Source organism: Panulirus ornatus, chromosome 38, assembly GCF_036320965.1.
Source record: "Panulirus ornatus isolate Po-2019 chromosome 38, ASM3632096v1, whole genome shotgun sequence".
Classification (NCBI taxonomy): Eukaryota; Metazoa; Arthropoda; class Malacostraca; order Decapoda; family Palinuridae; genus Panulirus; species Panulirus ornatus.
In genome coordinates this window covers 4,782,510-4,808,539 of record NC_092261.1, presented here as the reverse complement: position 1 = coordinate 4,808,539, position 26,030 = coordinate 4,782,510, and the positions used below count along the sequence as shown (strand labels likewise).

Here is a 26,030-nt window from a genome sequence, read left to right as displayed (position 1 = left end):
CTTTACTCCACTGCTGGAAGCAGTTGTGACCAACCCAGCTGAGGACACTCGAGAGGAGTTAGCCGAGTGCATGCGAGGCACTATAAAGAGGGCATGGATCATACATGATACAGTTACTTGATAATGTAAACAACTGTTTGTAAATTAGCATATGGATTTTTCAAACTTTTGTGGCATTAATTGACATTATCTATAATATTAGGTACAGTAGGGTTGAGGGTCAAGTCAATTGGGAGGTGAGTTTGAATGGAGAAAAGCTGGAGGAAGTGAAGTGTTTTAGATATCTGGGAGTGGATCTGTCAGCGGATGGAACCATGGAAGCGGAAGTGGATCATAGGGTGGGGGAGGGGGCGAAAATTTTGGGAGCCTTGAAAAATGTGTGGAAGTCGAGAACAGTATCTCGGAAAGCAAAAATGGGTATGTTTGAAGGAATAGTGGTTCCAACAATGTTGTATGGTTGCGAGGCGTGGGCTATGGATAGAGTTGTGCGCAGGAGGATGGATGTGCTGGAAATGAGATGTTTGAGGACAATGTGTGGTGTGAGGTGGTTTGATCGAGTAAGTAACGTAAGGGTAAGAGAGATGTGTGGAAATAAAAAGAGCGTGGTTGAGAGAGCAGAAGAGGGTGTTTTGAAATGGTTTGGTCACATGGAGAGAATGAGTGAGGAAAGATTGACCAAGAGGATATATGTGTCGGAGGTGGAGGGAACGAGGAGAAGAGGGAGACCAAATTGGAGGTGGAAAGATGGAGTGAAAAAGATTTTGTGTGATCGGGGCCTGAACATGCAGGAGGGTGTAAGGAGGGCAAGGAATAGAGTGAATTGGAGCGATGTGGTATACAGGGGTTGACGTGCTGTCAGTGGAGTGAATCAAGGCATGTGAAGCGTCTGGGGTAAACCATGGAAAGCTGTGTAGGTATGTATATTTGCGTGTGTGGACGTGTGTATGTACATGTGTATGGGGGGGGGGGTTGGGCCATTTCTTTCGTCTGTTTCCTTGCGCTACCTCGCAAACGCGGGAGACAGCGACAAAGTATAAAAAAAAAAAAAAAAAAAAAAAAAAAAAAATCTATAATATATAATGCAATTTTGGTAAATACAATACAAAGCAGTCTACTAGTAAAATCATGTTGATTCATAAGTTTCAGAAAATTGGGAAATAAATGTGAAAATTTTCACAAAGCACAAATTACAGAAATCTTTTCGTACTTTTAGGAAGAGTGTGAAAAAGGGTGAATGAGTGGTGGCAAATCTTATTCATTATGGTAAGTCTATTCCCTAATTAGACTGAGGAAAAACCTCTAAAATGCTTAATAAAATATCTACAGTATCTCAATAGCTTCTTCAATGCAATAAAAATTCTGTTCATCCTCTGACATTCAGCATATCATCTTTTATGCATACTAATGAACTGCCCAAACTTAAAACATTGTATTCTATATCTCTTGTCCACTTAACCATATCTCTCAATGATCCCCTTACTTAATCTTAATAAACTTAGTTTTATTACTAGTGCATTTCTTTCTTGATTTAAACTATTCTGAAATATCGACAACTAAAAAGATAGACATCATTCTTGAAAATGAAACTTACAAACATGAAAGGCCCAGGCAACAAAATGTTTGCTATAAAGACAAATGAAGTACCTAACTGCACAGCTGAAAGTCTAACATATTGTGCAAAACAGTCTATGACAAGCAATTCTGAATAACTTTTGTAATATTTGGATTAAACAGTTTACAAAAGGCTTTTTACATACCTTAGTAACACCTACCAGTTATCAGCATCTATATTCAATCTTTGCTTATTTCTATGATTGCAGGGGCCTACAGAAAGAAGGAAGGTAAAAAGGGCAATAATGAGGCTGAAGGTGGGAAAGGTACATGGAGTGGATGGGATCACTGCTGAAATGCTGAAGAATGGAGGAGAAAGTGTGATAGAGCAGATGCATCTGATATGTAACTTAGTGTGGAAATAAGCTATTACTGTTCCTTTACTCAAAGGAAAAGGTGTTAAGGATGTATGTAGTGATAAGGGAGATGGAAGCAAAACTGGGGAAAGGGGTGCAGAGATGGAGTGCAGTGATAAGAATCACGTTTGCAGATGATACTGAAATGTTTGCTGAGTAATGAGGAGTTGCAGCACGTTGTAGGTATGTTTTATGATGCGTATATGAATAGTCAATTAAAGGTAGAAGCAAGTAAAAGCAAAGAAATGGTGTCTAAAAGGAAACAGAATGAAAATATAAATTCTGCAAAACATTATAGAGTGAAAGAAAGTGTACCAACTGTGTTACAAGCATGGGAGAAGAAAGCCTGAAAGAGCTGAGAGACTTTGTGTATCAAGGAGCTATCTTGGGTAAGTTTGGTGATATGAAAGGAGATATAAGGGAAAACGCAATACAGGGTAGAAGAGTCATGGGATCCATTAATAAAAAAATGAAGGATGGTGTCAGTATGAAAGTGAAAGTCCTCCTGACCCTGACCTATGCAGGTGAAACATGGACACTGAATGAGTCATAGATGTCAAGAACCAAGGCTGTGGATATGAGCTATATGAGAGGACCATGTGGTATGACTAGAGGAAATAAAAATAAAAATGAGAGGGTATGAGAGATTTGGTAAGGTAGGGAATGCAAAAGGAATGAACTGTGGAGTAGAAGAGTGGGTGAAACATAATACTTTGAGGTGGTTTGGGCACGTGGAAAGAATGCATGATGAGGAGTTTACAAGGAGAGTGTACGACAGTACAATTACAGGGGTTGGTGTCAGAGGAAGATCACCTGTGACACGCAGGATATAGTGTGGAAGAGTAGTGGAGAGAGAGAGACGTGGTGGAAGAATGCATGGAATGGTGTTTGTGAGAGAGGCATGTAAAGATAGGGGAAAAGTGGAGAATCTTTTGCATGTGGCCACCCCTTTGATGGTAGTTCCAGGAGGGAACTGATATCAGATATATGCTAAAATAGATAGATAGCTTAATTCTCACTAGTCACTTAAATTCTTTAACTAGCTCCTCAAAAGTATCCTTAAACATCACATTCATTATGCTTGGTTTCTGAATTACAGAATAAAATGTCCTACAACCACAAACATTTCATAACAATATCTATTTTACATCAAACTATACTGAATATAATTTCTCACACAGTAAATGTTTAATCTTACATATATGCAGTTAAAATGCCATGATAAGTAAAAAGGACATTAATATATGACAATTATCAGGCATACCAAGTCATGCAGTGTAAAGTAATATCTATAGATGGAAAGTACTATACCTTCAGCTTGCCTGTCAGAAAATAGTTTCTGATGTACCAAATATGATAACATCCATTCTCAATATGTACTTGAATTACATAACAAGCTCCCTAAATAGTAATAACATATATCATTACATGTGTACCATATATAATGATAATCTCTAGACAGTGATCTCTTTTAATCCTTGTTACATTTGTTGTATCTATGCAAAGAAGCCAATATCTATGCAACAAACACAAGAAGCATGCAGTTGCAAAAATAACATAAAATCATAAACAATATTATAGTTCTAATACAGTACATACTTGGTAATGGCAAGGCAAAAAATTCATGTTGTTATAAACTACAAAGAAAAAGGGATACGCTAGTAATGCACAAAGAATATCATGCCACTTATGGCTACATGTCACTGAATTACAAACAAAAATGAAGCCAATGAGTCATTATCATACCTGACCTTAATGTAGACAAAGATAAACTCAACAAACTTGCAACTTCATTTATACTATGAGAGGATGAAAAATTGAAAAATGATGGATTAAAGAATTCTTACTTGATTTTGGTAATATTACTTATAGCATAAATTTCTCCAGTAGTTTCAACTTCCTCAATACAAAGGATTAAAAGATACTTTTGTGTGATATCAATGACATGTACTGTAGATGAATTATGAGGCATATTGTACAGGAATTTTCCTTATACACTATGATGACTTAGGAAACTCGAGAAAGGCAGATAACAAACTTCTAGTTATTGTATCACAGATGAAGGAGAGAAACCTAAATAAAAGTGAAATCAGATCACATCAACAGAACGGGTATATTGTTATGCTATAAAATATGGGATACTCCTCAAAGATTATGCAAGATAATATGCAAAAAATAAAGCAGAATTAGTGTAAAATAACCTGAAATGAAAAATTTGGTGAAGAGGTTATAATCAAAATATGTCTTCTATGAAACAGACAACATTCAAATGAACCGGAAATAAGAAAAATATAGGATATGGGATGCTCTACAAAGGATATACAACAAAATATACAAAACTGTAAATCAACAAAGATAATGAAATAACCTTAAGTGAAAAATTTAGCGAACAAAACATCAAACAATATATTTTCTACAAAACAGAATATATTCAAATGAAGTTGGAATGAGAAATATTATAATACGTGGACTTTTTCTCAATAGTATAAATAAATTTATCTCAAGAGACATTCAACAGATATAAAAGTACAATACTATCTTAAAAATCAATGGAAAACAGTTTTAAGTTACCGGAAGAATCTATCTTTTACAAACAAAAGAACACGTTAAAAGCAAAAATTCAGTAAGTTACAATCACATGATTCAAAATGCAAAAAACAATGAACAATAAAAAACAGGCCAAGAACATGCTTGACACATAAACAAATTTATTGCGCTTCATAACAAAAAAGAGACACATCTGCTTCACATTATATCATAAAACTGATGAAACTTATATCATGATGATGACCATTTTAACTGAACAGATCTAATAGTAGCAAAGTAAATCTCAGCAATCCAAGTCTGAGCTTTCAGGATTCATGGACATTTTTACAAAGTGAGGTAACGATTGCAAGATGAAATAACTGGTTTTAATGCTATGGCTTTTTCAGCCATTACCTAAAAACTTACCGCATTATTGTGTGTTCATCAGGTGGCTGTGTGGGTGCATGAGAGTTGCTGCGCCTTCTTTCTAAATATGGGGGTAGTCGACCAATACCAGAACTTCTACGGCTTGAGCGTGATCCTGAACGCCGTTCACCTAGACTTCCTCCATCACCTCGACTTCCATCTACATTGAAGAAATGAAAACATGTAAGTGTAACAAATATATAACACTTGTACAACTTTAGTCCTAAAATGCACTTCCTGATTCTCAAATTATTACTTACTAGCATGGTAGCATCAGGAACAAACAATCAATGGCCTTACTTGTACACATCCAATCTCTGGCTATCATGTACAATACCCTGATACCAGAGCCCATCATCTGCAGCCAAGCCCCACAGACCATTCCATGGTTTATTTTCATTGCTTCATCTGCCCTGGGTTTAATCAATGACTCCAAGTCATCCCCCCCCCCCCTAATATGCCACATCCATCCAATTCATTCTCAACCTCCTGAATGTTTAGGCCTAATTCATGAAAGTTTCTTTCACTCTACCTTTCCATCTTCTTGGTTCCCCCATTCCTTTGAACCTTCAACTTTTGAAATATATTCTCAATCAATTTTTCACCACTTGTCCTTTCCATATGCCTCAACCATTTCAACATATTCAGCACTGCCTTCTTAATCTTATCATCACATCTCTCTCTAACACTATCACACTATCAATCTATCACAATCTCATGCAGTCCTCAGGTATTTCATTTTTGCACATTTACCCTTTTCCTTTTCTTAGGATTCAGGATCCAAGGTTCATATCCATGCAACAATGTCAGGACAATCTTAACTTCAAACATAGCTACATTTGCCCCTACAGACACTGAGATCTCTTTAATAACGCAGGAGCTTAGCCTCCTTTTCCACTCAAAATTCACTGAAACCCTCATGGTTCCATTTCCTATTTCCTACCATATTCTCCCTAAAAGAAGGAACAGAGAAGGGGGCCAGGTGAGGATATTCCCACAAAGGCCCAGTCTTCTGTTCTTAATGCTACCTCACTGACGTGGGAAATGGCGAATAGTATGAAAGAAAAAGATATATATATATATATATATAAACCTTCTGTTTCCCCCTTTTAGAAAGTTATAATACAAAGAGGGGAGGGTTTCTTGCCCCCCACTCCCACCCCCTTTAGTCGCCTTATATGACATGCAGGGAATGCGTGGGAAGTATTCTTTCTCCCCTATTCCCAGGTGGAAGGATGGAGTAAAAAAGATTTTGAGCGATCGGGGCCTGAACATACAAAAGGGTGAAAGGCATGCAAGGAATAGAACGAATTGGAATGATCTGGTATACAAGGGTCGATGTGCTGTCAGTACATTGAACCAGGGAATGTGAAGCACCTGGGGTAAACTATGGAAAGTTTTGTGGGGCCTGGATGTGGAAAGGGAGCAGTGGTTTCAGTGCATTACACATGACAGCTAGAGACTGAGTGTGAAAGAATGTTGCCTTTGTTGTCTTTTCCTAGCGCTACCTTGCACGTGCGAGGGGGAGGGGGTGCCATTTCATGTGTGGCGGGGTGGTGATGGGAATGGATGAAGGCAGCAAGTATGAATAATATGTACATGTGTATATATGTATATGTCTGTGTATGTATATGTATGTATATGTTGAAATGTATAGATATGTATATGTGCATGTGTGGGCATTTATGTATATACATGTGTATGTGGGTGGGTTGGGCCATTCTTTTGTCTGTTTCCTTGCGCTACCTTGCTAATGCGGGAGACAGCAACTAAGTATAATAAATAAGTATGAATATATAAACCTGGAGATTTTTTGTCCACTGCCTTAGAATCACCAACAACTCTTCTTTCTTGTCTCTCCTTCCTCTCATCCTCTGTCTCTTGTTCACCAGAATCGCCTTCTGGAGACCCACGCTGTAAAAGACAGTAAAACAATATTCATAGCCTTTTTAAACCATAGAAATATAACTAATGGAAACCATAAAGATACTCAATAGAGCTTAATTAGATCAAAAGGAAGCAGGTGGGTAACTTGTTTAGGCGAACACCATAAAATAATATAAATAATAAGGAAAAACATTCATCACACAAACAAATGATATAACAATAATTTCTATATAATCTATTATCACTAACATAAAAGTAAAAGAATGTCATAAATGTTTCATTTCATTTCCATACATTTAATGCCTGGCTTATCGTAGCAAATGTAAACTATGGGTAAGTAAATGCTCTCCTTAACACCATTACATACAGGAACCATTTTTTGCTAAATTAGATCTTTTACCTGGCTTTCACAAACTTCAATTTTGTCTAGCTGAGTGATAGTACTTGAAATGGCAGCTGCTACATCTCTGTCAACTTCAGTTACCAATAGGCTGCCCACTACAGTCTCCAACTCCTGTAATAAATTCCTCAGTAGAGATACTATAATAAGCAATAATTTGGCATAATACAATGATAAAGAACAACTACCTTAATAAAAAAATTACAGAAATCTCAAAAATCTGATAATATTTCCATAAAGCAAGAGAATTACTAATTCATCACACCACTAATAATTACATACTGAGAGTAAACATTAACTTCCTTCGTCAAATTTCTTTGTCATACTGCTCATAGACTCCTTTGGAGAAACCTGAAATGAGTTGCAAGCTGTCAGCTGTCAAGTTTCACACAGCTGTGGTGCTCTACCCCAGCCCTCTACACCCATTAACCTAGCCAAAGGGAAAGATAAACAGCTGAGTGAGCATTGTGCTGTCTGCCTGCACCAAGGGTCAAACCTCAGCCAATGGATTAATAGTTAACATCGCTAACCACAACACCATTGATATTTTATGAAAATATTGTTAAATCTCTCTCACATGTGATAAAAAAATTCTTCATTCTTACAATTGTTTTTATTATGTCTCAGGGCTGAAACTTCTCTCAAGAAATGCATCTCCAATTACAGAATGAGAGTCTATGGGAAAATGACTCACTCAGTGGCATTCTGCTTTCAAACAACTGTCAAGGAATGTATCTACTCCCTTAAGCAGGGGATACCTGTACTTCTCAAATAACATCAAAAGTAAAATAAATGTCAGCTACTAAGAAAAGTTTTTTTGAGGTCTCCATAAGTATTACTGAATTTTAGACATGTTACACCTTTAACAGTTTAACACTATACCCTTCAAGATCTTCATAGCCCTCTCCATTATCATCCTATTTATCGTCGTCCTTATACCTTATCAGTATCCTTCTAAATCACTAGGTGTTAGTAATCTACTGATACTCTTTTCTTCCACTTCTATAAGTTAATTCAATGGTGCCCTTAAACTAAATAAGTACCTGATATTCTTCTCACTCTTAATCACTAGTACATGAGAGGGTTCCATGATGATGCAAACTCCTAATTGAACAAGTCAAATCAGATCTGTATTAGGATGCACTGGTCTGAGTTGGTGATGCTGCCATCTAGTGGTGGTGTTTGGATAGAGGGATAAGTTTGTTTCCACTATAAACACTAATAATCAACAGCCAAATATTTGAGCTGAATCTGTCATCACTATACTTTCACAAGCCAGGTTTACCATTTGAAGTAAGCCTAAATGTATTTATGCAAGGAAAGAGAACTACTATACTTTCAGCAAGCTTTTCAGACTCAGAAAATATACTGTAATATACATCTAACCTGCAGCCAAGCTTTGTCCTCAGGAAGAGAGAGTACTGCCTTCATCTGAGGCAGCAACATTACCAACTTCAATCGAATGTTAGCAACCCCATCACCTGAAACAAATAATCCTCAAAGTTTAAACATTCTAATATGTATTCTATAGTATTCTAACAGAAGTATAAAACATGAGTATCTCTCACAGAATTAGAAATACTGTATATGAAAAATAAATGAGAGAGCATTCAAACAAATACTTGGAACACAGATGTGCAAGTAGTATTCTCCATTCTTAATACAAACAGATTAGATCCTGAAAACTGAGCACAATCCAGCAGTGCAGTCTTCTGCCTTCCTTGTACAATACAATGAGACCAAAAATCATTTAAACCCCTTTGGTACTGAACAGCACGACAAAGCGGCAAAATTTTTCAAGCAAAGCACTCGCATCTGGTTTCACTCTGGTAGCCCTGCTTCCCTTACATGGGAATATGTGGAACCACCAGTGACACCATTCATGTCAGCTGCCATGATGGAATAATAGTAATATCACACTAACCTCTCAGTTATAATATCTACAACACCTCAACTATGAATTTTCAGCCAAATGGCTGCATACATCCAATAAACCGTTATCGATTCTATTTACTTATTTTTCTGAGATGACTGGAGAGATATTGTTCAGTTTGAAACCCATGCACCTAGGGTCAAAAGTAATGTATGTGATATATTTTATGTATTACTTATGTTATTCTACTTGTTCAGTTTGGAGAGAGAGTTCATTCTATCACTGGAGTGCAAAAGATTCATAATACGCAACCTACTTCCCAGATATCAATGTAGCTTCTCATTTGCTATTTTTCCTTTGCAGATACTAGTTCATTTGCTTTCTGACTCTTTTCTTACAAAAGTTGTGGCAGTCACTAGTTAATAATGTAGCATATCTTACGACTTCCTGTAAACAGGCAGATTTGTTCTCTTCCACATATTTAGTACTGATCCTCTTCTAACAAGGATGCACACACCTCAAATGGTCACATACTTTTTGACATTCTCTAAGTATGCACAAAGATATTCCATCACAGCCACTTTAATCTGACAAAATCTTTCATGGCCTTATCTATCTTACCTACAATGATAATTTCCAGGATTTCTCCCCTATCCCATCCTTCCACTTTATATCCTATCTTGCACTTGACTGGATAATTTGTCTTATCTCTGATACCTCCCTAAATTTTCTAAATCTTCAATGTTCAGCAATTCTTAAGTAGCTCTCCTTTTCCAGCAGCCTGACTCCCAACAGGCCAGCTTTTAGCTTTTTCCTTTCAGCATTCACATTCACAGTTTTCAATAACCAATATCTTTCTTCATAGCCTTTAAAAGTTTTATCCACACCCTTCAGCACATCTCCCTCTCATCAATATTCTTTCCAATGTTCTCTGAAAAAAAAAGTAAAAGTCTGTTCTTCCCTATACACAAAATGACCTGCACTGTTTGTGTCTGCATGCAAAACGCATCTATTAAGTTACAGTAACTGATTTCAAATGTGAAGAAGCTTACTCACCATGAAGCGAGAGGAGTGGCCTAAAGAAATATGTTTTGAAAAATGACTTCGAGAACATCTCAATAACCATTGTAGCTATGTTGAGAAACAGCATGCGCTTGTGACAACTATTTCCTTCACAAAATTCTGCAATTTTAGAAATAGAATTTAAGCAATATTCACATTTTTTCTTTTATACAGAGGATATAAAAATCTTGTAAAAACACTAAAAAATGGATACAGAACTAAATCACCAAAATAATTTCAGTAATCTGGTCTTTCTCAGTTGCATAATCTAATCCCTATACAGTACTCTGGAAACTGCATACTCATATTAACTGACATTTCATTTTGTATATATCTACTTGTTTCTATCAAATAAGTTTTCCATTTTGTATAGCATGGAAAATCATATATAACCTACTCCTGACACTACAATTTCTGCATATTTCGAATTGCCAAAAAATTCCTTTCACAACCCTTTACTATGTCCTATATTCATTTTTCCCCTCCAGCTTTTACTTTTCCAAAAGAAGAAACAAAGACGAGGGCCAAGTGAGGATTTTCCCTCTTAGGCTCAGTCCTCTGTTCTTAATGCTACCTCGCCAAAAAAAGGAAATGGCAAATACGTATGAAAAAAAAAGGGCATGTAAAATGTCTGGGGTAAACCATGGAAAGGTCTGCGGGGCCTGGCTGTGGATTGGAAGCTGTGGTTTCCATGCATTACAAATGACAGTTAGAGACTGAGTGTGAACTTTTGTGGCCTTTTTTGTCTGTTTTTTCTGGCGCTACTCACTGAAGTGCAGGGTAGCGATGCTGCTTCCCATGAGGCACGGTGGCAACAGGAATGGATGATGGCCTTTTTTATATATATATATATATATATATATATATATATATATATATATATATATATATATATATATATATATGGCGATGGGAATGAATAAAGGCAGATAGTATGAATTATGTACACGTGTATGTATGTATATGTCTGTGTATGTATATACATGTATACGTTGAGATGTATAGGTATGTATGTTGCGTGTGTGGACGTGTATGTATATACATGTGTATGTGGGTGGGTTGGGCCATTCTTTCGTCTGTTTCCTTGTGCTACCTCGCTAAAGCGGGAGACAGCGACAAAGCAAAATAAATAAATATAAATAAAATATATATATATTAGCCATTTCCCGCAACAGTGAGGTAGCACCAAGAACAGAGGACTGAGCCTCAGAAGGAAGTCCTCATTTAGCCCCCTTCTCTGTTCCTTCCCTTGGAAAAGAAAAAACTGGATGGGAGGATTTACACTTTCAAGGACTCTGAAGACAGCAGAAGTGAGAGTGATAGGGTGATGAGTGGTAAATAAGGTTCAAATGGTCTCTTTTCTAAGGGTTGGGCTCCACCAAGGTATGCATCCAATAAGAAGGAAAAGTTTGTTAGGCAAGGATTGAAGCTAATCTAAAGGCACACTCCCTTACGACAAGAAGAGCTATGAAATCTTGACATGTGCCTTTCCCACTTGTGGTTGGGAGAGTACTCAGAGGACTTTGCACAAAAATATATGAGGCACTGGCTCAAAGGGAGAAGGTGGGAAAGGAGGTGTTACAGTAAAATAAGACAATGCAATAAAACACATTTCACCTCTTTTCTAAAACTTAATGCCCTTTTTATCACAGAATTAAAGAAAATTTACTGAGCATGATCTTTTTCCATTTCTTACTTGTGCAGTTTCTCCTTCAAAAATCTTCATCTGTTTCCTAACTTATGATCTTACAAACAGTATTTATCAGTCGTATAAGTCTATGGTTCAGCAAATTTCCCCATTGCCTTTCTTAAAAAGATGTTAAGGTAAACACAGTAGGGGAGGATATTAAAGAAGATAATGTATGAAAAAATATCAACTTTATTAGGGGAAATCTAACACTCACCTGATACAAGGCTTTTGCTGATGTGGTCTCTGTGGTCGGAGCTGGTCATGTGTCGAAGGTAAACTAGCAGTGTTTTGGCTGCAGCAAGTCGACAAGGTATTGGCCTCTGAGGGTTAAAAGGAAATTTTCATTATCATTCTGTCATTACTACAGCACAATTGAATATAATGTTTTCAATACCTGATAAAACTTGCAGCAAGCTCATATACTGTATCACTATCTTCAAAAATAGAATGACTCTTTATAATCATAAAATCATTTCCCAATTACATGTGGTCACTCTTTGGGCAAAGAGTGGTAAGTCTGAAGACACAGCAGTCCTGGCAGCGTAGTATGGGTATAAGTTTTGGGCTTTAAATGCAATGAAAAGGAAGATGGTGGACATACTGAAAAATGAATGTATAAAGATAGGCAGGATCAAGCAGGATGATCAGGTAAGGGATGACATTGTAAGAGATAAATGTAGCAGTGAGCACAACACGGCTCATGAGAAACCACCAAGGTGTGCTACTGAAAGAGATAAATGTAGCAGAGCACAAAATGGCTCATGAAAGCCCAAGGTGGGCTATAATGGTTCAAACATGTGAAAAGAATGCATAAACAAAGATTGATTAAGTGGATCCATGTGTTGAACATAGAGGGATTAAGGGTGAAGGGAAGACCAAGAAAACTGGAAGGTGGAGTGAGGGAGGCTTTAGAGTATCAAGGTATGAATATTCAAGAGAGTGAAAGATATGCATGGGATAGAATGACCTGTAGCAAGACAGTATATGAAAGGTAAGACATCTCTCAATAGGCTGAATTAGGGTATAAGAAGCAGTTTAGGTAAGCCATGTAGTCTGTCAGACTTCATTGTGATGATAGGCTCTAGTTTCAGTACTTTAGGCATGGTAGCTGGAGTGGATATGTGTGAATGAGGTTATTGTTTATATCTAAATGCTACCCTTGCTAGACCAAAGAGGCAATTAGGTATAACAATACAGTTCAGAATAAAATGTATTCCTTTCAAAATTCCTTTTAGTTTATGCATTCTTTAATCACATGTGCAATGCAACACAAACTGGCTTTCTACATAATTACTGGTGGTATATAATGACTGAACCACTCCCCCTAGAGTAAAATTCATGTGAAAATTGTGGCACTTTTGACAAAATATCACTTGTAACGATAACACTGGATACTTACAGCAGTATGCATCCTAATGAACATAAGTGGAACAAGCTGAGTAAAGATGAGGTCAGGAGGGAGACATGGCACAAGGGCTGCTGCTTGTGTCAGAGCTTCAGCATGGACTCGCCACATGCTTGTTATACTAACAGTCTCCTCTCCCTGCTTAATGGCTCCCACCAGTTCCATCAGCTCTCCTCTCTAGGGAAAATCATGAAATAATACATTCAGTTATCTATTCTTAAATATATGTTGGGCTAGTAATGCTTTTTGTACTGTTTAGACATAACTGCATCGTCATCAAACCATACCAGTGCCCAGCTTATGTCAATTCATAATCAAATTCCTGAAGAAAAACAGACTAATAGGCAGTTTTTTCAACTGATGAAATCTTCTTTGACTCAAATAACAGTTTAAAAAATTAAACATGACCTAAGGATCACTTGTGTTGTCTGCAATGCAGTATAGTTAATGAGAGTAAATACGTAAATAATGGGTGGAAACTGCTTGGAAATGACCAAAATTATTTTTTTTTTCATACTATTCACCATTTCCCACGTTAGCGAGGTAGCATTAAGAAGAGAGGACTGGGCCTTAGAGGGAATACCCTCACCTGGCCCCCTTCTCTGTTCCTTCTTTTAGAAAATTAAAAAAAAACAAGAGGGGAGGATTTCCAGCCACCCGCTCCCTCCCCTTTTAGTCGCCTTCTACGACATGCAGGGAATACGTGGGAATTATTCTTTCTCCCCTATCCCCAGGGATGAAACCAAAACATATGAAACATATGAATTACATTATAAGGCCTAAGGTGAAATTTTCTGTAGGTTATGAGGCAAGGAAAGTTCTAGATGAAATCTTTTTAAAAGTGGCATGAAAATAAACAAGCATTATGGATATCATGCCATTCAATTCTTTTGTTGCTAGGAAACAACAATTCAAGTTTCATTGCAGAAGGGTGAGTTTTCTTCTATTATATAGAACATTAAGTTAAAGTTAAACCTTTGATATGTGGCTTAACTCATGCAAGATAAAGAAGAGTTATGTGTTGTATGCACCTACCTGATAAACAAAATCTAAAACTTCAGAAGTATCTTATTCAGAGGTTTCAAACTGTGAACATGATGAAGGTTAAACTGTGACTTCTGATAACCCACAACCGATAGATGGACAGAGTTAAAATGTGATTTCCCATAATGGATGACTGATAGACAGATGATTCATAATGGACAGACAGCGGCAATGAACAAAGGAGTCTCAAAGTGTATGCTTTCCAAAACAGTTAACACAAAAAACGTGGCTAATATTGAGTAAATGCTTTGGAAGACTAAAGAAAAGGACAAACATCATGATCAAATGATCACATGAATATTGTCCTCCATCTTCCATTAATTTCTACAAGGAAATAAGCTTATAGTCTGCATGTTTGCTCCCATATTTTGAAGGTGGCACCTCATACGAGAAAAAACGGTCATAAAGGTGGATGTAGTAACATGAAAAAGTAAAGAATAACACCTGCCTGCCTGAACTTAGGCTTGCATCCTAGTCTCATAGGTTGCAAAGCAGAAGATATGCCCGGGATCATGTCTTCCCTCAGAGAGAAACAGATATTAGTGATGAAATCCCTTAGTAATCACATTTGTTTGTGACAAAAACACTACTAAGAATACCACACACCAAAATACATATGCCTAACAGTACTTCTAACATATTTCACACTACCAAGTATACCACACACCGAAATACATATGCCCGACAGTAGTTCTAAAATATTTCACACTACCAAGAATACCATACACCGAAATACATATGCCTGACAGTACTTCTAACATATTTCACATGCCTGGAAGTGAAGCAGCATAAGTTAAAGGGTACTTTGCACAAATAAATGAAGTTTCAGCAGTTAGAATCATATATCAATTTATTTAGAAAACACTGTTCTAGTTAATTGTAATTACAAACTTATGAAGGCATTTCTTTAGAGTATCTCAGAACCTCCTGTGCATAATGTAGCATAGATATAAGGCCTGCTGCAATTACAAAAGGATCAGATTTACCACAATTCATTCTTAGTTACATGATCTTCAAAGTATATAAAATTATGAGAATGTGTTTCTGAGTTCTGTGTGAGTATGCAAATGATTAATAAACATGAAAGCGTATATCTCAGTGAATGAGTGAGTAATAGAGAATCTGTGCATGTATATCAACACAGGTGTGACCATGTCTGCCTTCTGACTAAATACCTATATCTATCAAGAAAAAAGGTACTGAAATGCATTAATGGGGTTGCTAAAGATAGTCAATCAAAAATGCTGACTTACTGGAGACTGTGGTGTAATAGCATTATGCCTGTGCATGGTGGTGATAATATGCGGGAGGTTGGGAGTTAATGCAGCAAGAATATCAAGGTTTTCCGATTGTAACAACTGCAGGAATCCCTCTTTCAGAAGGCCCACTTCACCACCCACCAACGTACACAGCTAACATAATTTGGGAGACAAAAAGACATAAAAAAAGACTTCATTTCTCACAGTTCATAACATGGATTTTTATTTACTCATCAATCAATATTCATACAAAGCTAAATAAAAGCCTTTATCCTGTCTCTTACAAAATAAAAAATTACAACAGTCTGACAAGACATGTATTATCTTTCAAGTCCTATCAGTGAAGGGGATATCTTTGATATGAAGGCCTTAAAAGCCATGTGCAAACCTTGAAGCAGCTCATGATACAGCTGAAAGTATAAAGAAATATTTTCCTTCAGCTTTTGAAAATTCCTTTGTCTTGAGCAACTGAACAAAAATGCCATCAAAATAGAAAGGTTCTCAAATGATAACTAATGGAACAACATACTTTATTAACTGTTGGGTTAAAATATCACACAAAAATGAAAGCACAAGTACCTGATGGAAGGCTGCTGCTACTGTTGTTCGTACTTGTTGGCTGGGATCAGTAATAAGAGATGAGACAGTATCATGTAAACTTGTTCTATAAGTAGTTGACCCTCCAGCAAAAGCTACCATACATGGCAGATTATAGGCACACTGCTGGCGACATTCAGCTTCATACTCCCCACTATGGACTTCTGCTACCAAGTCTGGCATCTGTTAATTTTGGGAAATGGTTCATACAGCTCACTTATGTAATACAACAATCCACCTAAACAGCCTGCAATATCATTAGTCTAAACTAACAGAAAGTCTTTTACTGTCAAAAAGAGTTCATCCCAAGAGTAGTAGTGCTTAAGTGAACGACTATTGCTTCCTCACAAATCATATTCTAATAAATTTACAACACATCTGGTGTCTTTCATTGCTGAAAAAACAAATGAGTTCTTACTGGGAGCTCTGTCTTCTTGGCATCAGGAAGTCCAAGCTTTGCTAGTGTGCAGTAAAAATTCAAGAACCAGCTTTTTTGATCCTCAGTAAGTTCATCTGAAAAACAGAAACATACACTTTTAACTATTTTCCTGATGTAACAACAGGAGGGTTAAATGGTGAACAATGGGTCATGCATGCCTTCAGGGGCACATTATGAGTAAACTACTGTTTACTGTTGGAACTATGCCAAAGTATTGTCCTAATTGGAGTAAGGCTTTCATTTCACTTTCTCACCAATCAAAGACCTATAAGGAACTGATTTATTCCCTTTCTGCTATTTTCCTTTATATATAACTTGCTATTGAGGGATGAAGAAAATCCACTTTCAACCACTGGATAAAGTTTAAAGGAAGACAAGAATGAAGAGGTTGCTTTGAACATCAAGCTAAAGTTGATCTGCTTCTCCAGTAACTCAATATCTTAGGTCTCACCATGCAATCTTACTATGCTCTTTGAAAACTCATAGTCCTATCAATTCTATATTCAAAGTTTAATAACCATCAACAACTGTCAGTCATGTTGGAACTGTACTTTCGCTATAATCTTGTAAATCTAATGAACTGTAACCAATAACTACAATTATGATTTCCTTCAGGAACTATGGTAAACCTATTAAGAAGAGCAGAAGATACTGATGCATCATTCTAAAAACAAATCCTTATAACTTTAATTGTTTGCATAAAAAAGTGGTCTTTCTACAAACAATATGCCTGAGCTTATGCTAATTCTACTTACAACGACAAACTTAAAGACATTTCTCCCCTATCCCTCGGACAACAGGGAAAGAATACTCCCAAGTATTCCCTCTGTGCTATGGAAGGCAACTGATGTCAGCAGGGGCAGGCTGGTAGCCCTTCCCTCCTTGTATTTGAACTTCTTAAAGTTGGAGCAGGAAAAGGAGCCAAACAAGAAGTGCTTATCCTCCTTGAAGGCACAGGATTGGGTGTCTGATTGTGTGGAAGTTACTAAATAATAAAAAGAATCGCTGAACACAATTGCAAGTCATGATTAAACAATCATGCATTTATGTATCTATAGTTACAACTCACCATGGAGTCCATGACATATGCGTCCCAAGAGGTGTGCAGTAACAGGTAGGGATGCATCTGCCACTCTGAGAGCTCGTTCACATACTTTCCGCACAAGTGGCACCAGTGTTCCCACTCGAGTTTCTAGTTCATGAAAAAAGCACAACTTAAGCAATTATAGTATACTACCCAAGATTACTGGTCTTCCAACTTCAATAGCTGCAAGGAAAGTAGGTGTAAAGGATATTATCGAAACAAGAGTAAAATATACAAAAACAGAATCAATTACCTAATACCAACAAATATTTGACAAAACATTTACAGTATGATTTAGGAAAAGAGAAGTATCTCGGAAAGTTTTCGTCAAAGTTAAGCTATAATTCAATTAAGCATGATCCCGAGCACCTCAATCAAAATACAGCAAATCTCAACTCGTTTACAAGAAAACTTACAGTAGTTATACTGACCATCATCTAGCAGGGGGATCATGAGCACTACCGTGTTTATTCCTGCTAATCGAACATTAGTCTCTTCATCAGAGCAGAGATCGACCAACTCTGGAAGAATGTGGGTCTTTGTTGCATCCAACCCAAGACCCCTTGCCACAGCAGCCAGCTGGCTACACATGCTTCCTCGGACTTCACCACACACATCTTGACAAAGACTTTGTACAACACCAACAACCTCAGTCTTCAGCCTGTCAAAAATTATGTAAATAGAGTAACTAATCACAAAAGGCTGTTATTTAAGCAATGAAATACAACAGTGATCTATCTGACTGATAAACCTTCCATATGGGAAGAAACAGATATCAAATCTATAAATATACACAGAAATTTACTGTAAAGGCAACATAAACAAATGAAGTGTCCAAAGAAGAAAATGGATAAATTACTCAACTTTCTCCCAAGAAATTCATCTGAAGTCAACATCAAAATATTCAATGAGAACTGGAAAGGTGACAGAAAGGAAAGTCTGATCAACCTAAGACAGACACTTGTACCTCCTGGGTGTCACCCAAAAACATCAGTATTACAACATGTGCAAGATGTGCAGTGACCACTACACACTAGATCAGCCTTACATTAGCTTCTTCAAACTATATGGCTTGAAGGAAAACTACATGATTGATGGGAAGGTGATGGTTCTGGCTCAAAAACATGCTTTTCAGTAGCTCAAAACTGATTCTTTTCTTTTTTTTTTTTTTAATAAACTCTAAGTTTGAAATGAGAAATTTGAAAGAAGTCAGAAAACTCACAGAAATGGCTCAAACTTGGTGGCTATCTTGCCAATGAGTTTACATGCAGCCAGACGAGCTGATACCTGCTGTGACTGTCCCTTGCTAACAGCCAGTGTTAAAATCTGTAAGCACAGAGCCACAAAAACAATTAATTCTACTTATCATTGGTATCAGTAATAAAGTCAATTGTATATGATACTAAAATTTTTTTAGCTAAAAAAATGCCTGACAGTTAGTGATATAACATTCTGCAAGCTACATCGCTGATGTGGGAAACAGCGATTTTGTATAATAATAATGGATTTCAAAAAAATTTGGGCACATATTTTCCTTAAAAAAATTTCTTTGATATTATCATCTCTATCTGAATTCATTTTTCTTTTACAAAAACATAAAATAACTAACATCTTAAGTTCATATAACTGGGGATATTATTGTAGAGTAGCAACACATTACCACATACCTCATCTTTAATGACTTCCTTTGGAAGAAGATCAATCACATCCAGCAACGTTTCCAACCATGCATTGGCTACCACTGTGAAGAACAATGAGTATTCAAGTATTTTCAAGAAAAATTAAATCAAATATATGTAAGTCTAGGTCATTTTGATAATTGTGCCTTGGAAATCATGAATCCAACCCATCAGATATGTGATGCCATAACACCTGCCTTGTCTTCAAAATCAAAAGGAAATGTGGAATTCAGAATTTAAAAATGAAATATACAATACAGAGTATATCATTAATCACAGTGCACATAATATTTCCTCCTTACATGACAGCCAATAAGCAAGAAATATGAGAGGGTCCCACTCCATTTCAACTAATACTTAGGAATGATCCTAATAATATACTGTGGTTTATAAAACATCTGCCCCTAAATGCGGGATCACTTTGTGCAACCCACTCTTTGCCACTCTTCCCCTGCTGTTACATCATAATTTCTGAGGCACAACCTAGCCATGTGAAATAACTAACTCATTCTCTGCCCTACTTTCATCAAAACAAGATGTTTTCTGGTTGGTGTTGTCACTCTTTAGCCTAAAGTAATTTCTAAATTTTTTTGTTCACGTCATTTCTATGTTTCTTTAGAGCTGTCAAGTTATATGAGGTAACATTGGATAGGTATATTCTTTCTCTTTAATGCCATCTTGTGGGAAGATTCCAACAATCCATCTTTTTTACAACTGGGTCAATTTTTCCCCTCATACTGTGCTTTTCTACATTGTTTTTGAGTATTTTAATGTGGTTTTCATGATTTACTTGTTCTTTAGCAAAAGAAAAAAAGAGTTATATGGATGGTACCTGCAAGAAAAGTGCAAGTGATTGGGAAGTGTACAACAGGAAGCAGCAGGTCAAGAGAAAGCCAAACAAAGTGAGCAAAGGAGAAAATGGTTGAGAAAGCATTAATGACTTTCAAGGAGAATGTGAACTGTGTGAGTGACATGAGTGAGACTGAAGTGGTTATAGGCACAGTAATGGTCATCTAGAGATGGAGTGAGTATTTTGAAGGACTGCTGAATATGTCAGATAATAGGGTAGTGGATGTACTATGTTTAGGACGAGGTGGCAGGCAGAGTGTGAAAGTCCATATCAATTGTTCAGTGAAAAGCGAGGGGATATTGAAAACTTTACATAAAATGAAGTGTGCCAAAGTTGCAAAGTGGATAGGAGTGCAGCTGAGTTTCTCTAAAAAGGGGATGACGGTGTTGATGACTGGTTAGGCAGACTTTTATGTTTGTAAAGTCCAAGGCAAGAAGCCTGAGGATTAGCAGAATGCAATATAGTGCTCTTACATGAAGACAAAAGTGAATGATCGATTTACAGAGATACAAATCTACTTAGTATACCTGGGATATACTTAGTGACAGGTTGTGGTATGCACAGCACATGTAACTGGGGAGGAGCAATGTGGCTTAAAGAGAGGTAAAGCATGAGTGGACCAAGTATGTGCTTTGAAGAATTTGTGTAAGAAATGCTTGGAATAAAGAGTAAATTGTATGTAGCTCAACTACTTCCAGCAACAGAGAAATATGGACTCTTTCAGAGTGAGAAACTCTTTGATGAGACTGTTCTCCCAATGATACAGCCTTGACAAAGGTATTTTTCACTCACTGTGTAACTTCATACAGACAGAATCCATTAACACACACACATATTCTTTATGTTAGCTGAGACGGCACGGGCAGCTGAGGCCCTAATCAACCCATCTCATTAACGTTATATATACATATATATATATATATATATGGGTGGGTGAACAGCTGGGTTGACTGTGAACCAACTGCGACTGTCGCAACCAGGATTCGAACCTATACTCTCGGCCTTGGGCAGCCCGTGAACGCATCACAGTCAGGAACGGTAACCGATACACCACGGGAGTCCAACATGGTACAGTACGTCCATATAGTACAATACAATTAATCATATAAAAATTTATATTATATATATATATATATATATATATATATATATATATATATATATATATATATATATATATATATACAATTTCCCGTTTTAGTGGGATAACGCCTGAAACAAAGAGCAATGATCTCATTTTTACACATCCACTCCATTGCTTTCATAATGAACTAAAACTATAACCAATATCATCCGTACCTACGTCCTCCAGATCACTTGGTTTTTCTTCATATGCCCTGGTTCAACCCAGTGACAGCAAGTTGTCCTCCATATATCTCATCACTCCATGTAATCAATTCCACGCAAACTTCTCATCTCCTGCATGTTCAGGCCTAGGAACCTTACAGACCCCTCACTCTATCCTTCCATACCCCTGGATTTCCATCCCTCTTTCTCCCTTCACTTTTGATGCGTTGATTAGAAACCATCGCAGGTCAAGGACTCGTGAATATACCTCTACAATTTTTTCTTTAATAACCTATCTCCATAAAGACAATATACAATGTATCCTTTTACGACTGGAAAACACTCTCCACTGGTTATCAATAAACAATTATTTTCCTGGAATGATGATCCAAATGGTGAGAAAAGGGCGCTGGTGTAAACCAGCAGTCCACTTACTAGGATCCTTGCTGTCAATGGAAGTGAGAATGGACTTGAGGAACGTGTGTGTGAAGTTGGTGTGAGGTACAAGTTCTCCCTGAAGAAAGGTAAGAGCTTCCTGGGGTGCTCGAGGGGCCTCTTGCGCTTCCAACCCCAAAACCCCAGCCACACCGCCTTCACCCCCTCCGCCTGCCAGCAAGGACAGTCCGCTATGCACCCTGTCAACAATGAATGGCTCATTAACATTCACATGTCATCGTTCTAATAACAATCTACATAAAATTCATTAAAAAAACTGGTGACACTATAATTACTCTAGTAGTGTTCCTATGAATTTATGATGGGCAATCAAAAAAGCACATGTCAACATTAACTCATATATATATATATATATATATATATATATATATATATATATATATATATATATATATATATATATATATATCTTTTTCTTTCAAACTATTCGCCATTTCCCGCGTCAGCAAGGTAGCGTTAAGAACAGAGGACTGGGCCTCTGAGGGAATATCCTCACCTGGCCCCCTTCTCTGTTCCTTCTTTTGGATTTGTGATTGTCCAAAACATGTTTTGGACAATCACATGTTTGCCAAATGGCGTCCTAGCTTCGTCTCTTCGATATATATCAACTGACTGTTATATTTCTCTCTTGTGTCTCCCCTAATGATGTGATTATTACACGAAAGTGCACTTGGGAACTTTCCGTGTTTCATTTTCCCCGTGGACTCATAGAAATATCTTGATCACGCGCAAAATTGTGATTCTTTCCAATATATATATATATATATATATATATATATATATATATATATATATATATATATATATATATATATTTTTTTTTTTTTTTTTTTTTCAAACTATTCGCCATTTCCCGCGTTAGCGAGGTAGCGTTAAGAACTGAGGACTGGGCCATTGAGGGAATATCCTCACCTGGCCCCCTTCTCTGTTCCTTCTTTTGGAAAATTAAAAAAAATTGAGAGGGGAGGATTTCCAGCCCCCCGCTCCCTCCCCTTTTGGTCGCCTTCTACGACACGCAGGGAATACGTGGGAAGTATTCTTTCTCCCCTATCCCCAGGGATATATATATATATATATTCCTACCCCGGAACTTCTTGAAGCTCCTGCATTAGTCATAGCAATTTCTTTAAAAAAAATTAATGTCAAATCTAAAGATGATTATAAAGACACAAAAAGTGACCTTAGCATCGCCAAGAGAACAGTAGTGTTTGGTTATCCTACGCAATAACCCCACGGCTATCCCTGCCCGCCCACCTGCTGCTGCACTGTATAACCAACCACTTACACTTGCAGATAAGGCGTCCAGAAACAGCTTCCAACATCCACATTCATAACCGCCCTCAGTTCTGCAGGTCCGGAGTTGGCGTGGGCGAGCATATGCGTGGCTACTTTCCTAAACCACAATCGTACTTCCCGAACACATAAATCACACATATTTCAATGGTCAGGAATTGATGTACAGCAAAAAATAAGCCCAATGTAAAAATTGTGCTCAAAGATACATAAAAAGAAAGTAACTTAATATAAGTACTTTATCATTATCAAAATTGGTCAGGATGTATTGAATCTAACTTGACAAGTTTTAACAACCTACCAGCGTCAAGATTTATAACACACGACGGCCCCACGGTCCATCACCAGAGTAATGTATGGACGCTTCCGGAGACATGGGTGCAAGTTCCCTGCTGCGGGAGATTATTCATCAGGTCGAGGAGAGCAATGCTGGGGGGATGGAGAATGGTTGTGTATGTGGACAAAACGGGAGAAGTTGAGGGAGAAACAGGTCACTGAGACAGTGTGAGTAAAGCAGGAGGTAGTGTGAACGGGTCAAGCCTAGGTCGTTGATGTAGGTGCTGCAGGCGGGGAAAGCGTTTCTGTGGGCGGGACAAGAGACCACTACATTTGTCAACACAACTAGTGCGTTACGTGTGGTCCCTAACGTCAAGTCAAATGTCATCCCTACCTCAGACCTCACTCCATATTTGTGTGTCTCCGGCGCTATCAATAAATCTAAGTGTTTACACCGACCAAATGCGCCTGGACATCTTCAGAAATGGCTGCAACACCTAAGGTAAGCAGGTTTGTTACATCTGTCGAAAACACATTCCTACTTCCATCACAGCCCGGTAAGCATGGGCCCTAGTTAAACGCACAAAAAGGGATTCGATTACGGATTCTCAAAACCGTCATATCTTTTTTAAAAACCAACGCGCCGGTATATAGGAAATCCCGATTGTAACATAAACAAATGAGTGTTACTATGTGACAGTGAAACTAGCGTAATATGTGCAAGAAAAATGTAAGAATTATGAAGTATATGAGTCTGAGTATTTGTGTAATTACAAGTGAAGGAATTATGTAAACTACAATAAATAATTTCACTCGTGAAATCAGGGCGAAATTCTAAGTTCAGTCACATAAACTATAAAAGAATAAACAAATATAAATCCAAAATTAAACAATTGTATACAACAATCGCTATAAGTTATCTAAGCCAAATATAACTCACTCAAGCGACTGATAATGTCAAGCAGGGTACAAGACGATATGTTACCCCTCAAGTGGTTGGCCTCAAGGATTTTCTACCTTTAAATTTTCATATAACCTTAATACTACGTAAATATATTGGGTCGCTATAAGGCTTGGGAGTTCACTGCGCTCACACAGAACTGAAGCATGGCAATCTTTCTATAACAACGTGTCACCATTTACGCTATCTCTGAGGCCTTACAAAAAAAAAAGTAATATAAAAAACTCTAATATATGACGTCGTGATGGGAGGAAACCAAGGACAAACATGCGGGCGACTGAGGTGAAGCCGCCGTGATCAATCGATGTGTGACGCGCACAGGAAAAAACATACTTCATCTCTGACGTCACTACCAAAGTCCCCACCGGGGGCTCTTGAAGCTACCACTTTTCTATGCAAATCAAAAGAATAAATGCCACAATACGCACATAAAGATATATATTTTTACCAGCCAAGCAAGAGATGTAACGTTCTATATTCTCAAAGAGTTCTCAGGCTAGTCCAACTAATGGGAAATGTTTCCTCTTACGTGTGCTGCATCTAGGTGCAGTCAGCAGCCAGGAGCCGGTCAGTTGGAGGCTGGGTAGCCACAACATGGTGCATCTCGAACGCCAACCTCGGGGTCTCGCCCCAGACGCATCCCTCATGGAACAATCATATGTGTTTAGCTAGGGCCTCATATGCACATGCAAACACATATTCATATCCATACACACAATAAAATATCCAACTAGGGAAGTGGGGGTTTTCAATTAAGATGATAATCACCAGATGTCCATCCTAGGAAACAGATGTTATGAAGTACAAAGCATACGATCATAATCGTATTAGTTGAAAAATAAATGGATAAAGGACATGTTTTCGAGTTCTCATAAGACTTGATGTCCCATGGCATAAATATTTACAAGAAACCGTTTAAACAGTGTGAATGCAGGAAAACAAGATCAAACAGGATTTTCATCCCCAAAGCCTCAATTTCAGATGCAACATTGCCAAAGCGGGAGAGACGAGCGTGTGTACGATTTTCCGATGATAAGTTCGGGGTAATGTCAAGTCTTCGGTCCCGTCTCACGCATTAATTCCTGGCGCTTGCTTGTACCAATGTCATAGTATGTTTTCTTTCTTTTCTGTTTTTGCAAACTTCATAGCTTTTATCTCTTTTTTCGTTGTTACAAAAAGCCATTGTGTTAATCTATGTATTTTATGTTTGCACCATGTTGCCAAGTTGCATTGTCAGTAACTCCGTATTTCACTCACAATTTGGGCATCATCAGCATACACCAACAGCCACCTCAAAGTACCAAGCAACTGCGTCTACACTCACACTCTTAAAACACTTGAAGGTAGACTGAGAAAATAAAATTAAATGATCAAATCTCCTAAAAGATGATACTGGCCTCGAGAAAAATATACACATAGTAGTTCGTCCATTTATTCATTTAGATTCTGGTGATTTGCTTCCTAACACAGCCACAACTTCATGCACTGGAGTTCGTCGGTGACGCTTGGTACAGTAACTTCCTGTAATGTCAGAGGTCAAGGGGGAAATCCTCAGTATTTTACCTCTTA

General features: G+C 37.5%; 1 protein-coding gene across 2 annotated transcripts in view; it reads right to left on the bottom strand.

The window, feature by feature from the left end:
* LOC139760838 (uncharacterized) overlaps positions 1-26,030 on the bottom strand; it is a 129,867-nt gene that overhangs the window by 13,502 nt on the left and 90,335 nt on the right. For both annotated transcript variants that reach the window (XM_071684502.1, XM_071684503.1), the window contains exons 3-17: positions 21,911-22,110; positions 19,327-19,400; positions 18,882-18,985; positions 18,091-18,320; positions 17,645-17,767; positions 16,555-16,649; positions 16,119-16,319; positions 15,534-15,692; positions 13,231-13,413; positions 12,046-12,151; positions 10,136-10,261; positions 8,593-8,687; positions 7,207-7,320; positions 6,722-6,833; positions 4,920-5,079 (exon numbers count right to left, since the gene is read on the bottom strand). In XM_071684502.1, the coding sequence (XP_071540603.1) occupies positions 4,920-5,079; positions 6,722-6,833; positions 7,207-7,320; positions 8,593-8,687; positions 10,136-10,261; positions 12,046-12,151; positions 13,231-13,413; positions 15,534-15,692; positions 16,119-16,319; positions 16,555-16,649; positions 17,645-17,767; positions 18,091-18,320; positions 18,882-18,985; positions 19,327-19,400; positions 21,911-22,110 (2,082 nt within the window). The remainder of the gene's footprint in view (positions 1-4,919; positions 5,080-6,721; positions 6,834-7,206; positions 7,321-8,592; positions 8,688-10,135; positions 10,262-12,045; positions 12,152-13,230; positions 13,414-15,533; positions 15,693-16,118; positions 16,320-16,554; positions 16,650-17,644; positions 17,768-18,090; positions 18,321-18,881; positions 18,986-19,326; positions 19,401-21,910; positions 22,111-26,030) is intronic.